Here is a 14,029-nt window from a genome sequence, read left to right on the forward strand (position 1 = left end):
GTGCAGAAGGGGTGAATTTTACATGCTTAGGGTACAAAGTAGCAAACTCAAAAATTATTTATGTATTTTAAAAAATCAGAGGACTAATATCTTTGTCCTTGACAAAAGGAGTTTGGAAATTAAAGGAGACCACCTTAGCAGACCTAGGGCCACCTCTTCTTAAGGTAAAACACCTTTTTGTTCTCCCAGATGGGGTTTAGCCAAGTCCTATCCAAGTACAGTTTCAGTATTCTTCAAGTAGGTCTTGTTAGGTATCTGTAGACTACTAAAGACCTTTCTCTGACGCCCTATGAGAATGCTAATTTTGTAGGTTATGAAGTCCCACTGGCTTTAAACCATTTCCACTGAAGCTGATGTTTGTTAAGCCTTCAAGAAGAGCAGCTGACTTTTCTGTACAAAGCAAGTAAAAACCACTGGTGATTTTACAAAAGTAATAATTTATCCCCCGTTAAAGACACATTGTCCAGTAAATGTTTCTTGTGCCTGAGTTCTTTATTTTTTCCTAGAGTACTGGCATCAGCAAAAGGGCATTCATCCTGTGAAAGAAAAAATAGGGCAATTTAACCAGTAAAACATATAAAAAAACCCTTGAGTGCAATATATATAACTCCACACAGCTCCAGTGATGAATGTCATAGTTTCCAATGTATCAGTACGAGTATGACACTGCAGAAGGTAGTACTCACTTGGGCTGTACCTTGATGTCATTAGCTAAATAGCACTGGATCCCCAAGGCACAGCTTGTGAGTGGCTTGTTCCTTGTTCATAGTGATCTGAAGAGATCACATAAAACAAAGATGGTCTACCATTTCCTAAGCTACCTTAGCTTTTCTCTTCAACTGCTTTTCCTCCAAAGAATAAAAAAATACATCAGGATTATTTATTTCCTCTGTCAGCAAATTTCTCATTGAATCAGAACAGCTTGAGTGCAAATCATGACGGTGTTTCAATTTATCAGTGTTACCAATTGTATAGACTTAGAAAGGGGAATAGGAAAGGGAAATAGAAGAAAATGCTTTTGGTTTATAAGGTAATTTCATTTTTGCAACGCTGCCTGTTTTAAATAACAAATCAAGTTTAATTATCACAACAAAACAATGACAGCCTAAGACAGCTTGTTAGGTTCGTATGGATCTCTAGCTAATGAAGGTACTTGTCGGACTCTTTTCAAGGAACTGCTCATGGGTTTTGACAGCTTCATTCAAACTGAAAGGAAGTGTGTTGTGTTGCCTTCCCTCAGAAAAATACCAATCTTTGCTGCATAGCTTCTGGTGGTGCTGTGACTAAAATCCATCCCAGCTTGCTTTGATAAATTTCCCCTTTCTTCCTCATTCGTTAGCATTCCCTGAGTACTTAATATGTGGATTTCTTGCATGAGACTCCTGCTTGTCCTTTCACGTTGTCTTCAGGGTTTATCTGCAGCTTGCCCTTCATCTGCAACACGAGACTGTTAAAAACAAAAAGCTTGCAAGGAAGCAGTCTTGAAGGTGTCTCCAGGTGGGGTTTGCTTGTCCAGCCACAGCCTTTCCCCCCAGGATGAAGAAAAACAGCTGACTTTTTGCAAGTGCTCTGGTACCTCTGTAGCACCTCTTCCTCCTTGGATAGCCTTGCCAGAGCCATGCTGGCATCCTGAGTGGAGAGGCTTGGCAAAATAAGCAAGTGCAGTGTGGCTAACCAACCATGCTGCAGCTTGGCAGGGGCCAAGAAGGCTGCTGTTGAATAGCCAGATATGACCGTGTTTCCAGTGATCTGTGTAGATCACCATCTGCTTTGGGCTGCACTGAGTGTCTCACTGAAGTGTGATTTGGATGCCCAAGCTTAGGTTTCACTGTTGCCAAATAGCTGATGAGAAGAGACGGATACACACAGAGGAAAGATTCGGCGTCTGGGTTAAGTACCTAAGTAGTGCAGAAACCCTAGTGAATATCTTATTTTAGGACCTAGGGCTAGTAATATAGGGGCAGTGGGGTGAAGAGGGGGACTCTTGCCTCTAGTGAAGCTAACAAAGCTTGGACAGAGCAAGGACTTGCTGCTCCCTTTGCAGGAAGAGCAAGGAGAGCACCAGAGGCAATGCCTCAGGGTAGAGCACTCCTCCTGTTGGGTTTGAGCTACCCAGTGTCTTGTCCTCAGACACAGATGACTGTGTCCCAACACAGACTGCTTGAGGTGAGATGGGAGTGCTCAAAACAAATTCCCTATTTTCCCAGTTCTTCAGGTGCTGCTGCAAGTGATCCCTTTGTGCTTTCTGACACATGAGCAATGGAGCATCTCTTTTTAGCTTAGAGAGTAGTAGCAAGCAGGATGACTGATAATACTGTTTTTACCATGTGTTTTTCTCACTTTACAAACCAGGACCCCCCTCTGCTCCTCGGAGTGCCATCTCAAATGTTAACGAGACTAGTGTCTTTCTGGAATGGATTCCCCCTGCTGATACTGGTGGAAGGAAAGATGTGTCTTATTATATTGCATGCAAGAAGTGCAGCTCACACTCGGGTCTGTGTGAGGCGTGTGGCGGTCATGTCAGGTACCTTCCCCAGCAAACCGGCCTGAAAAACACCTCTGTCATGATGGTGGATCTACTTGCTCATACAAACTATACCTTTGAAATTGAGGCAGTGAATGGAGTGTCCGACCAGAACCCCGGAGCCCGGCAGTTTGTGTCTGTAAATGTAACCACAAACCAGGCAGGTAAGTGGATCTTCAACCTGGGGAAATGTCTGGGGTGGGAGCCCAAGCCAGTCAGACCCAGTGTGGACCTCCCTTTGGAATGGGTAGAAGTCTCCAGCATGGAGAGCTGGACTATGGCCTCTTCAAATATGGGGTGTGGGAGTTGGGGGGTGCTTATGTCTCATAGGTTATAATTACTGCAGTCTTCAGTATGTTTCCTTTCAGCAGGACACAGTTTTAGGATTTGCGACCTTTTTCTTTTACACTAAACTACTCGAAGATATCTCCACTTCTTTGCATTTTCGTATATCCGTCCGCTAAACCAGAAAGAAAAGAGCTGCCTTTCCTGTTGAGAAAGAGAAATTTATAAGAGTTCATTTCGATTACAAATCCCAATGGCTAAAGCATTTTAACTTTGCAAACGGTTTCCCTAAGAAAATTGTTTGAGTCACTTTAGGAAATTTGATCCCTTTTCTACAGTGTGATACTAAAGTGATTGGACTCAGGCTGGTGAGGTACATTGTCACTGCTTCTCCAACAAGGTAGGGCTAAGATGTCACTGCATACTGTGTTCTTGGTTTTGCACTGTACAGGTGGAGATCATGTAGACTGGTTTATTCCTTTGTCCAGGGCTCAGATCTGTCTGCCCTTCCTTTGCCCAGCAGTTGAAAAGAGCTGTCACTTTGACACCGGCAGGGAGTTGCCATTGTACCTTTTCACTTGGAAGTGTGATGAGAGGCAAAAACATGATTATATCTCCTTTCAGGCACATCAACACACCAGGCACATCACACAACTTCTGCAAATTTGACCGACCTATCCTTCTCTTGTCCCTCATGCTTTGTGTTTTAGGGTCTCTGCCTACCTGGCTTGCTTCCTGCCATTTAGTTTAGGGCTCCCCAGTGGCATTTATCCACTGTGGACTCCTTCCAGGAATGTGAACTGGTAGCCTTTGGGAGTGTGAGGAACTGTGCTGCCAAATCACTGGAGCCACCCCCTGCCTTCTCCAGACAAGGTAAACCTTGGAAACCTGGTGGGCAATTCAGCATAACAGCTAGATGTAGATTGGCAGATCCTCACTGCAGAGCAGAAAAACGCTAGCTGGAGGAGGGCTGCATTTCATTCCTGCTACCCAGGTGTCTATGCACAGGCTTGGTAGCCAGCAGCAAGAAAGTGCAATTGCATTGCACTTCACCAGATACCTGCCCTGGCAATTAAAGTGGATTGTTGAAGTGTTTCAGAAATCATTCAGATATATCTCAAGGACAGGAAATAAAGGCATGCCAGGGATGCTGCTGATAGATGTGGCACGGAATCTGCTGAAGGAATATTAGAGGATGGCAGTATGACACGGTTGAAGACACCTGTTTAATGCAGATTAGTGGGTGCCACAGTCCTAATGCTGTTTACTATTTTCCCATTGTGAAGGCTGCTGCTAGAAATGCTGTTGTTGGAAAAAGTGTATTTTCCTGTTAGTGGGTTTGCATTGGCATTTCATTGCTGGCATTGGATTTTCCCTGTGTGGCATTAAATCCACATAAACCTCAGCAAATGTAGCTGTACAAGAGGAGATGATACCTTGCTGATCAGTGTAGACTGTGAGGAAATGGTCCTGGTTTGTGAGTTATGTCCCAAACTCTCCATAGCTGCAGCAGGATTTATCCACGTAGCTGCATATCCTGTGTGTCAGGCCAAGAATAACCCCCTTGCACAGTTATCACCTCTAGCCTTGTATTAGAAGGTCTGTTATAGGAAATGGCAAACCTGTGACAAATGCAGCTCATGCCAAGGACAGGTGGGTAAGTGTAGCTTCTGGTTAAGTTTCACTGTTTACCCCGGTGGAGCTGCAATCAAGGGAGATACTAATGGATCAAGCCATAAGTGTTTAATTCACTGTGTGGTGTTGAAATTGTATCTGTGTGCTCTCATGTTTGATTCAACAGGAGGTTCGATCAAACCACTGTCTAAAGAAAGCAGTGGTGACTGTATTTTGTTGTCTCTCTGTCTGGTCCCACCACTCGTTAAGGAGGAGAACCAGGCCTGTTTGCTGGAGCTGTAGCATCAAATGTACTTCCCAGTGATGTGCTCTTTCAACACTCCCTGGAGTGACCATCAGTTTGTCCATGCCAGAAATAAAGCAGATGTAAAGAGGGACTTCAGCAAATCAGACAAACTGCCAAGCATGGAAAGTGGAAATCAGTCTTTTTAAGGCTCCTCCAAAAAATGTCCTTTGAGGCAAGTAATGAGGTGTGCAGGTATAGTGGTCCGTGCCTGGCCATGCCCAGCAATTCTGGATGTCTCTGCAAAAGACTCACCTTCAGCAGTCCTTTCTCAAGTAAGAGCAGACAGGGCACATGGGGCTTCAGGGAGTCTCAGCCCACCTAGCTTTCTCCTGAAATTACCACCAAGAGGTGCAACTCTGGTGTCTCATCTTTTCCCTCGCACAGGTTTTCTGATGGTGTGATTATATTTTCATGGAAGCTGGTTAATGAAGTTGAATCAGTGACACAAAGCCAACTGCAGCAGTAGGAAAAATCCTGCTACAAGATCTGCTGGCTGCAGAAAATTGAAAAAATGCATGCCATGGGATAGTTTTGGCTGCTGGAGTCCTGCTGGCACGTATGCAGTAACCCAGCACTGCAGAGAAATGCCAGAGTCTGTTTTGTTGGTTTGGCTTTTTTCCGTCCCAAAAAGACCATGCTCATTTCAAGACTGCAAAAAAATGTGCAGACAGCAGGATGCTGGGAACACCACCTTTTCTGGGCATAGGAACTTTTGGCAGCAGAAACTGCCTCTGGTTTGGACTCTCAAAGGGATTACTTCCTAAAAAAAATATGGTGTTCTCCAAAATAATTTGTCCTCCTTCATCTCTCCACTATTTTAATAATGAGTAAAAGATTTGGCACTGGCAATCAGACTGGCATTTTCAGACTGATGTAATTTTCCTCTGAACTTTTGAAGTCAGATTTGGAAATACAGCAAGGAAACAGTAGAATTTTATGCACAAGAAGAGGCTGATAGCTACTATCAGTCAGTGACCTCAGTACTTGTGGACCTGACAGTACTTGGGATTGGACTGATCCATGCAGGACACAGTGGCCGTAGGCTCCAGATACAGGACTAGTTTCCCTGTCACCCTCTTGCAATCCCCAAACCTCTCTTGTTTCTGTGGGATTTTGCAGGTGTTTTTCTACTAGAAAACATGTCTAGAAAGGGTGAGCAATGCCACAAGCCAGGAGAGACAGAAATTTCTCTGCCCTGCATTGTGACTACCCTAGAGCTGCAGCAGGCAGAGGACCTTATTCCCTTTGTAAGCATGAGTTGACCCAAGCATGGTTCTTCCCTATGGGATTGCTGCAAAGTACGTGTCCAAGGGACTTCTCAGCACAGATGGCAAGGAGCCATGTGTAATGCAGTCTCACAGCATGTTAGAAAGTGTGCCTCATGCACGTGGGCTGGAGCACAGTGAATAATTCATAAGTGGCAATGATAGGATTGAGTTAGCCATCCTTTTCTTGTTCATGGTTTTGTTTAAGTTTTCATATTTTTGAAACTTCCACCTATTTAAATGGTTTCCAGAGAGCAGTCTGTGTGTACGGCTAATATTGAAATTTGCTTTTCAAGTGACAACTGCATGACTTTTTTTTTTCTCAGTGATTTCACCAAGCTGGATGATTAAGGTATGCTGTCGCTCTAGACAGAGATGTGCATCTCCCTTGAGGTCTTTTATCTGCCCTGTATGCAGAAAGCACCTACCATGACGTCTTGGTCAGAGACGTGTGTCTTGTAATGGGTCCGTGGGGAGCAAGCAGTTGGGATTCATGGTTGCCTGCATGCCGGTTGTATCATCGCAGGAACAACTGGAAAGATGCAATGTTTAAAACCTTTCTAGGCTTAAAACCTGCTAAGAGTATTCACTTTAAGCCAGCCTAAACAGCTGAGCAATTTTCTTTGCTTTTGATGTCAGCACCTTCCATGCTGGGTATGGCTTCAGGCACGGAACTAGCCTGGAGGTGGGGGGTATGAGAATGGGGCAGTTTTCCTGCTGGCATCCCAAATGCCACAGACTCCTTTACACTTAAAGACCTTCTCTGTGTGTGTTTTCAGATAAACCCCCTGCCTGTTTGCTGTTTGAAAAGTCAGAAGCCAGTGTTCAATCCCCTTCTGTGACCTATATGATATTTTCGAGCCTTCTGGACAAGGAGGAGAAAAAAGATACAGATGTGCTTGCTAGCAGAGGAGGAGTTAATGTGTCTAAAGCCTCAAGGAGTCTGCATGCCTGAGGCCAAACCAGAGATATAAGTTGCATCCTGTGGTACAGCAATGCTATTTAAGCAAAGGTGTTGCAAAACAGGACCTGACAACCCATACTGCTGCCTGGGAAGCATGGCTGGGTTCTTGCTTGACCAAAAGTACTGCTAGATACTTGGAGCAATTGGAAGGCTCTTGGAGCAGGGAAGTATGCTAAGCACCATGATCCTTACTCTGATTGTGCAGTCAGGGATGCTGCAGTGGAGGGGAGCAAGGGAAAAGGTTTTTTCCTTAACAGTCAGATGTGTGCAGTCTTTGGAAAGCAGCCAAGGGCAATTCGAAAAGGGAAACCTGCAACATAGAGCTTGTTGCAATCTTACGTCAGCATCTGCATGCTCTTGAAACCAATAGGCTGCAGCCCTGCATAGTCTGGGAAGAAAACATCAGAAAATGAGTCAAGCGATGGCTGTGCTGAAAATCACGTTTTGAGAGATTGCTTTTGGAAATGGATGGGTTCAAGTCCTGTAACAGTCATGGTCTGATTCTTCCAACTTTAAAGTCTCACAGTCTTGTATGGTTTGGCTTGGGGAAGGGAACAGCTTGCTTATTTTCTTTAGGAATAACAAAAAATTTCCCAGAGGATGCTCCAGTAGATGTAGCATGTTGCACCATATTGCATCATCTCACACAAGAAGCAAGACTGGTTTTGCAGCATTACTGTTCAGCCAGGCTGACTTAGGGCCTGCAAAAGCTCAAGCAGGTGCTTACTTTTGGAAAACTCCCTTTCCACTACCAGCGTGGTGAGCGGGGCTTGCCTTTAAACATCCATCGTAACAGTACTCAATCCACTGAGCTGCATCATCTTCCCAGCAATGGTCAATAGTGGATACCATAGAAAGGTATGAGCACAAGGCAGACATGTACCAATGCTTCCCTAGAGCGCTCTCCAACCTCTGGGGACCACCTCTTTGTGCTTTTTTAGCCCTTAATGGATTTTTCTCGCATGACTTTGTCTAATCATTTTATGAACTCCGAGAAAATTTTAACGGCTGCAGGCAATCCTTTATGAATTTGGTATGTCTGGTAGTTTAAACTGTGCTTTAGATTCACGTTGGCCAGAGAGGAGCTATTAGTGGCATAAATAGAGGGTTTAAGGTTTGCAATTGCCCACCTGTTCGGAAAGCACTGCCATTTAGAGATGCCATATTAGCTTCCGGTGTGTTAACACAGGTATTGCAGCATTTAACCTACAAAGATGTATTTCTAAAAGCAAAAGTAGTCTTCCATGCCAGGATAGGTGAATACAGGGGTATTTTAATATGCAGAGGTAAACCAGTACTGCCTCAAAGACCATGGTCTCTATTTGAAGCTGAGTGCACCCTGCGCTACCCCTTGCAGCAGGATCTTTCTGCTGGCTGTGAACACCCTTCATGTCTAGGGAGATGTGAAAATGAGTATTGAACTGCTAGTGAGGGTTCAGGCAGCAGGAGAGGATAATTTCATTTGTGAAGTTCCGTGCACATGCTGGTAATCAGCTTCAAGAAGTATTTTGGTATATTTTTGAAACGTGGTCACATGCAATCAGAGCATGCAATCACAGGTTGTTAAAAAGCAAACACACTGGCAGAAGAAAGTAAAACCTGAAAGCCAGTGTTATACAAAAGGTTTATTGTTTGATTTGACATTTCCTTTTTTGTGATGGCTGCATTTATTCTGAATGCAAAATCTTCATCCAGCATCCTATTCCAGAATCATGAGTTCACCCCAGCCCAGATGGCTGGGTGTCTGCTACCAAATGAATTATGGATCAGATGAATATTTTACAGTTTTATTTATAACTCCCCAATCAGTAATTGCTACTTTTTCATAGTTTGTTATAAGTTTTTTTGTTATACTTTGCATATTAGAAATACATGCTTGAATATTGAAAGAAGTCTTTGGAATATGAAAAAAAAATTCCCCAAATTACAATATGACTTTTACTTAGAGGTCATTTTTATTCTTGAAGTATGTGAGACAATCCCATTGTTGATATATGAGGACATTAAAAGATGAAATAAAAACCATTTCCTGCATCTACAGGCAGACCTTTCAATTTTGACATGAAATTAAAACATCTTATTTATAGATGAAAATAAAAATAGTAAGAAGCAGTTGTCCCTATCCACCCTCCTCCTGAAAAAGGGAAAAAGACAGATGCTGAAGACCTCGTTATGAGATTCAACTGATGACATCCATTGCATTGTGTGCAGTAGGGGTGCAGGTTTTACCATCTCCCGGTGGCAGTGAGACAAATATCTTTATGGTAAAGCGATTAGTCTCGTTCAAAGCGTGGTACTTGGGAGGCAGTTGCATGAGATACAAAAAAGCAAATGCCAGGTTACCCCTGGCAAAAATTAATCCATGGGCTGCACCTGGATGGTGCCATACAGCTGGGTGTGGGGGAGCAAGAGATGCCCAGAATAGTCTGTTTGAGGTGCTGCATCCAACAGGATTGAAACTGGTTGCTCTATAATACTGCAGAGCCACTGGAATCACCACCAGCAACGTAGCCTCGGGCTTGAGGTAGAGTTGCAGGTATTGAGTAGTCTGAGTCTCAATGTTTAGAGATGTATGAGTAGCAAATATTAATATATTCCAACAAGTATAGAGCAGGCCATGCTGCAATCAGGTGTAGTAAGAGCTTCACGAGGTCAGAGCTGTAAGAAACTTGGGCAGAGCGCTACTCATGTTACATTACAAGAGTGATAGTGCTGGTTTAAAATTTTATTTCCCGTTTTGCTGCCATATTTTTAAATGATTGTCAAGTAATCTTATATTAATCTAATTCTAATCACCTTAAAACACAGTCTTCAGGGCCGAGGAGTTCTCTTTGTATTGTGCTGAGCACAGTACTTGGCAGAGAAAAAAAGTAAAGCATCTGAAATGGTTTCACTGCCCAGATGACATCAATTTATAGATTTTTTCCCCCATGAATGTTGCTTTTAAATTTCACTGCTAATAAAATCCTATTTAGCTCTTTAGTCTCAGTATGCAAACTGATAATTCCTATGTCTGATATGTTATTTCTCTGATTTTAGCATTAAAAGTAGTTTTACATTTGTAACAATCTGCATAGATGAAACTTCTGAAAGTACTCTTAAGACACCAGGACTCCCAAATTGCCAAAAGAGAATGTAAAAATACTTTCAGAGCTGTTAGAGAAATAGCAGTGGACTTGTAGGCATTTAATAAACATCCCACTTGTTCTCTGACTGTGGTTTCTTTACCACATCAAGTAAGCTCTTTATAGTAATCTCCTTCAAAAGTTAAATATAACAGTGGAGGAACCAGAATAGTTTGAACATTTGTGTTTCAGTAATTGTGCATTGAATGAGCTGTGCTATAGAAACGTGGCTCAGAGTATGGCAACTTCACAGGGTGTTTCTCCTTTCCCATGCAGCTGCCATGCTGATAATATGATTTGAATGAGCGTGAAGGTGTAAGTACATGCATGGCAGTGTGTACACATTTGTGTGTGTATGAACATGAAGGACACATGCCAGACAGAAGACAGAGGTTACCCACCCTTGTTTTATGTGAGTATCTGTGCCAGCTTGGTAAAGCTCAGACAGTTCAAATGCCTTTCACTCTTTCTGTCCTGATGCCAAATTGCTTGCTAAATGAGCTCGCATTTGAAGGGGGGCTGGGCTCTCTGTGCTGCAAGGCCACCTGGCAATTCTCTGGCCCTATTTTCCTTCTGTCTGTTTTCTTTTGCCTTGAGCCTGACCCCTCCTTAATATGCAGTTTGTAATTTATCTATTTATTTATTCATTTTATTCATTTGGCCAGATTTTTTTCCCCTTCGTTGCTGTTGCACCTGGTGTCTGCATCCACAAAACAGGCTGGCTTCTGCATCCCAGGGAAGATTTTGGTGTATCAAAACTGAGCTCCAACTCGCAATGTGCATGAATTACAGGTTCCCAGGTAGAATTTTACAGTATCAGGCTGAAATGCTTTTCTCCCCTGGATTGCTTCTCATTGGAGAGGTGTGTTTCAGTGAGGCTTGGAAGGTTTTTTCACATCTTCTGCTGTGGTTGCTATTACAATACACTTCAACAGCAAACCCCTTGCTCATTCCATGAAAGATGTCCAAAATGCTAATTCCAGCACTTACATTTCTTGCAAAGGGTTAATGTAATAGGAGTGGTAGGGGTGGCTAATGCTTTATCCCAGCTTACTGCCCCTTCTTTTTCCTGAGGGTGGGCCACAGAGACACACAACAGGGAGGGGAGAGCTCTACCTGAAGAACCAAGAGCAGCCCCAAGGTGACAGACAACCCAGCAATAAACTGTATTTCTCCCACAGCAGCTGGGCCAAAGTTCAGCTACATGCAAATACTACAAAAAGCTCAAGAGTTGGAAGGTTTTAATTAAAACACACTTCAGATGTGCTCATTTGCTGGCATGATGGAATGCTTTCTGCATCGCTTGGTCCTGGAGGAACAGTCCTGATCAAAGTGAGTAACTAATGGGATTTCCAGCTAGATCAGGACAATAGAAATCACCAGAAGGAAAGCGTTATTATTTATTTATTTTCCTGTTTCTTCGGGCTTGATAATTTTTAAGAATATGGGCTCTGATCAAAAGGCCCTGTACGAATCAGTGCAGAACACCCACTGGCTATGGTGGTACTGGGTGAGGGGTTTGCTGCTGCAATGCAGCAAGCTGGGGCAATTCATTGCTCTTTGCTGAGAGGTGCTGAGCGCATTCTGGATTGATCCTGTAAGTGCTTTGTCACGGGCAAGCCTTGGAAAGAGCACCACTCCGTGGAAATGATGGAAAAATTTGCAAATTCTCTTACGCATTTGGCAAAATCCGCCCTTGGGTTTTGACCAGGGGTGCTGGGTGCGTCAAGTGTTAGAAGGGGCCTTTTGCTCCTGGCCCCTTAGCTCTGCAGGGCCTTTAAGAGGGAGAGACAACGATGCCTTAAAAGTAGATTTGGAGAATTGGGTGGAAAATGCCAGTGGAGGGCACTAGCACTACTTACTGCCTTACCAGGAATAATACACAGTGCAATTGCCCATCGTGCTTCTGCATCCTGCTGTGTAGAACTTGTGCATCTTTGTTCTGTGACCCTAAATGAGATGAAAGGAAGCAAAGCTGAATCAGGTAAAAGCAAAAAACTGGGTTTGTCCTCCCTCCTTCAGTTTGCAAGGGTTTATGGGACCCTGTGTGCTATTTCTTCACAACTCCTTTCCAGCTTTCTTCAATCTGCCTAAATCCAAGGAGAGAAAGTGCTGCTCAGCCAAGTAGATTATTAAATGTTCTATTTCCTGAGTTGTCTTTCACACAGTTCAGCATTAGTGTGCCTTATTATGGGGGACTGATCTGCACCGCACCATTATCCTGTCATCTGCAGAGCTCTGCCTTCCCTACAGTGGGTTCCTGCCTTGGATCATTAAACCACGCAGCCCTGTGGTTCTGCCTTGTTCTCTGGGGGGTGGCACCAAAAGCATGAAATTGCTTGCTGACCTTGCTGAAAACTTACAGCATGAGCCTTTAAACACCTGGCCATGCAAGGACAGTTTCCACAGAAAGATGCTCTCACCCAGTTCAGTAAACTGGAAGACTATAACTGCAGAAATTACTGGGATATTTAATTTATTGTACATCACTTCGTACCAGGTGCTTCTTGGCCCCTGCAAGGAGATGGAAAGGAGCTGGAGGATGACTGGGCAAGGATGCACATGAGGGCACAGACCCATCTCCTCCTTGTGCAAAATTGCAGACAGCAACTAGCAAAGCTGAGTGTGCATGAAGGACTAAATGACCAGTGCTCTCCACAGAGGTGATGCACCCTCTACCGTACGTTGGCTGAAGCTTCAAGGGGGACTTCTGCCAGAGTCACATAGCCCTGAGGGCTTTGAGTGCTGTTTGCAGCTCTTGCAGAACATCTCTATAAAACAAACCAAATCCCCGTAAAGTAGTCAGGCAGTTGATAATATAGCTTGTGCTCTGATAGCAATTGTGCATCTGTTGTGGCCTCACACTCTTCTTGTTATCTTCTGATTATGGTCAATGAATGAGAACTGCTATTTTAAATTCAGTTTGCACAGTGTCCAGTTCTTCATTTAGAACAAAATATGGACAGTAAATACATGCTCATTATGCAAATGAATGCAGTAAATAAATGCAAGTTGGCTCAGCTTTCTTGTATCCAGACCTGATGGATACAGCATAATTGGAAGGGGTGCCTCACGTCAGTAAATTACTATTTCATTTCCTAAAACTTATGCACTGCCTTCATCAGGGAGATTTTTCAGTGATCTGGTTCGTTGATGGGGAAATGGAGGCATGGAGGTGCAGTGTGACAGGCTAGAGGGCACACACCAGGGCTAGGGCTCTTGCTGCTCCTCTGCCCCTGCTAAGCCCTTCCCATAGGGCTAGAGCCCTAAGATGCACTGGAGGTGTTTCCTAACCTGTTTGCCAAACTAACTTAAGAGCAGGTAAGAGACTTTTAAGAGTCCACTGAACTGTTGGGGTTGGGGTTGTTTTTTCTGAACTGGTTTCAGTATTACTGTGGTTTCAGTTTCATTGCAGCATGAAAGATAGAAATGTCAGTCATCAGTGTATTTATCTGAAATATCTAGTGAGCTAAAGTGTGCTGAATAGCTTGGCGAAAAGTGTGACATGGGGTCTGTTTGCTCCCAAATCTCAACTGCAATAGTGAAAGTTCCCTCCTTTCGTCTTTTGCACTGTCTGTCAGGCAATACAGTCTTTGATCCAAGTCCAGCTGAGTGCAAGGTGTTACCTGCAATACATCTGGTTGGTGAACTGTGCTTTGTCTGCTAAAAAGGAAGTTGTTAATAATGTGGCAGTGTCCATTCCAAGTGGTTGCAAATTCCAGTGCCCAGGTGATTAAATGTGACTAAAATCCCGATCATTTTGACTTGATATCCAGCAAGAGAGCAATTGATACCTGTTTAGTAAATACAGTTGAGTTTTATTTGGCCTTTGGCAGTAATAGTATTTAGACTGGCTTGGCAACTGTTCACTGATGAAGGTCCAAAAAAAGCACTTAGCAAAATCAAGCGATAGCAGTAATGAAGTGCTAAAGACACTGACACTTT

The 14,029-nt window shown here is 43.6% G+C and overlaps 1 protein-coding gene across 14 annotated transcripts in view; it reads left to right on the plus strand.

Annotated features, from left to right (window-relative positions):
• EPHA5 (EPH receptor A5) overlaps window positions 1-14,029 on the plus strand; it is a 237,421-nt gene that overhangs the window by 114,616 nt on the left and 108,776 nt on the right. For 12 of the 14 annotated variants that reach the window (XM_064652173.1, XM_064652172.1, XM_064652167.1 and 9 more), the window contains one exon: window positions 2,353-2,688. The exons of the other annotated variants lie outside the window; for them this stretch is intronic. In XM_064652173.1, the coding sequence (XP_064508243.1) occupies window positions 2,353-2,688 (336 nt within the window). The remainder of the gene's footprint in view (window positions 1-2,352; window positions 2,689-14,029) is intronic. 14 annotated transcript variants of the gene reach the window in all.

The sequence above is a fragment of the Pseudopipra pipra genome, chromosome 4 (assembly GCF_036250125.1).
Source record: "Pseudopipra pipra isolate bDixPip1 chromosome 4, bDixPip1.hap1, whole genome shotgun sequence".
NCBI lineage: Eukaryota > Metazoa > Chordata > Aves > Passeriformes > Pipridae > Pseudopipra > Pseudopipra pipra.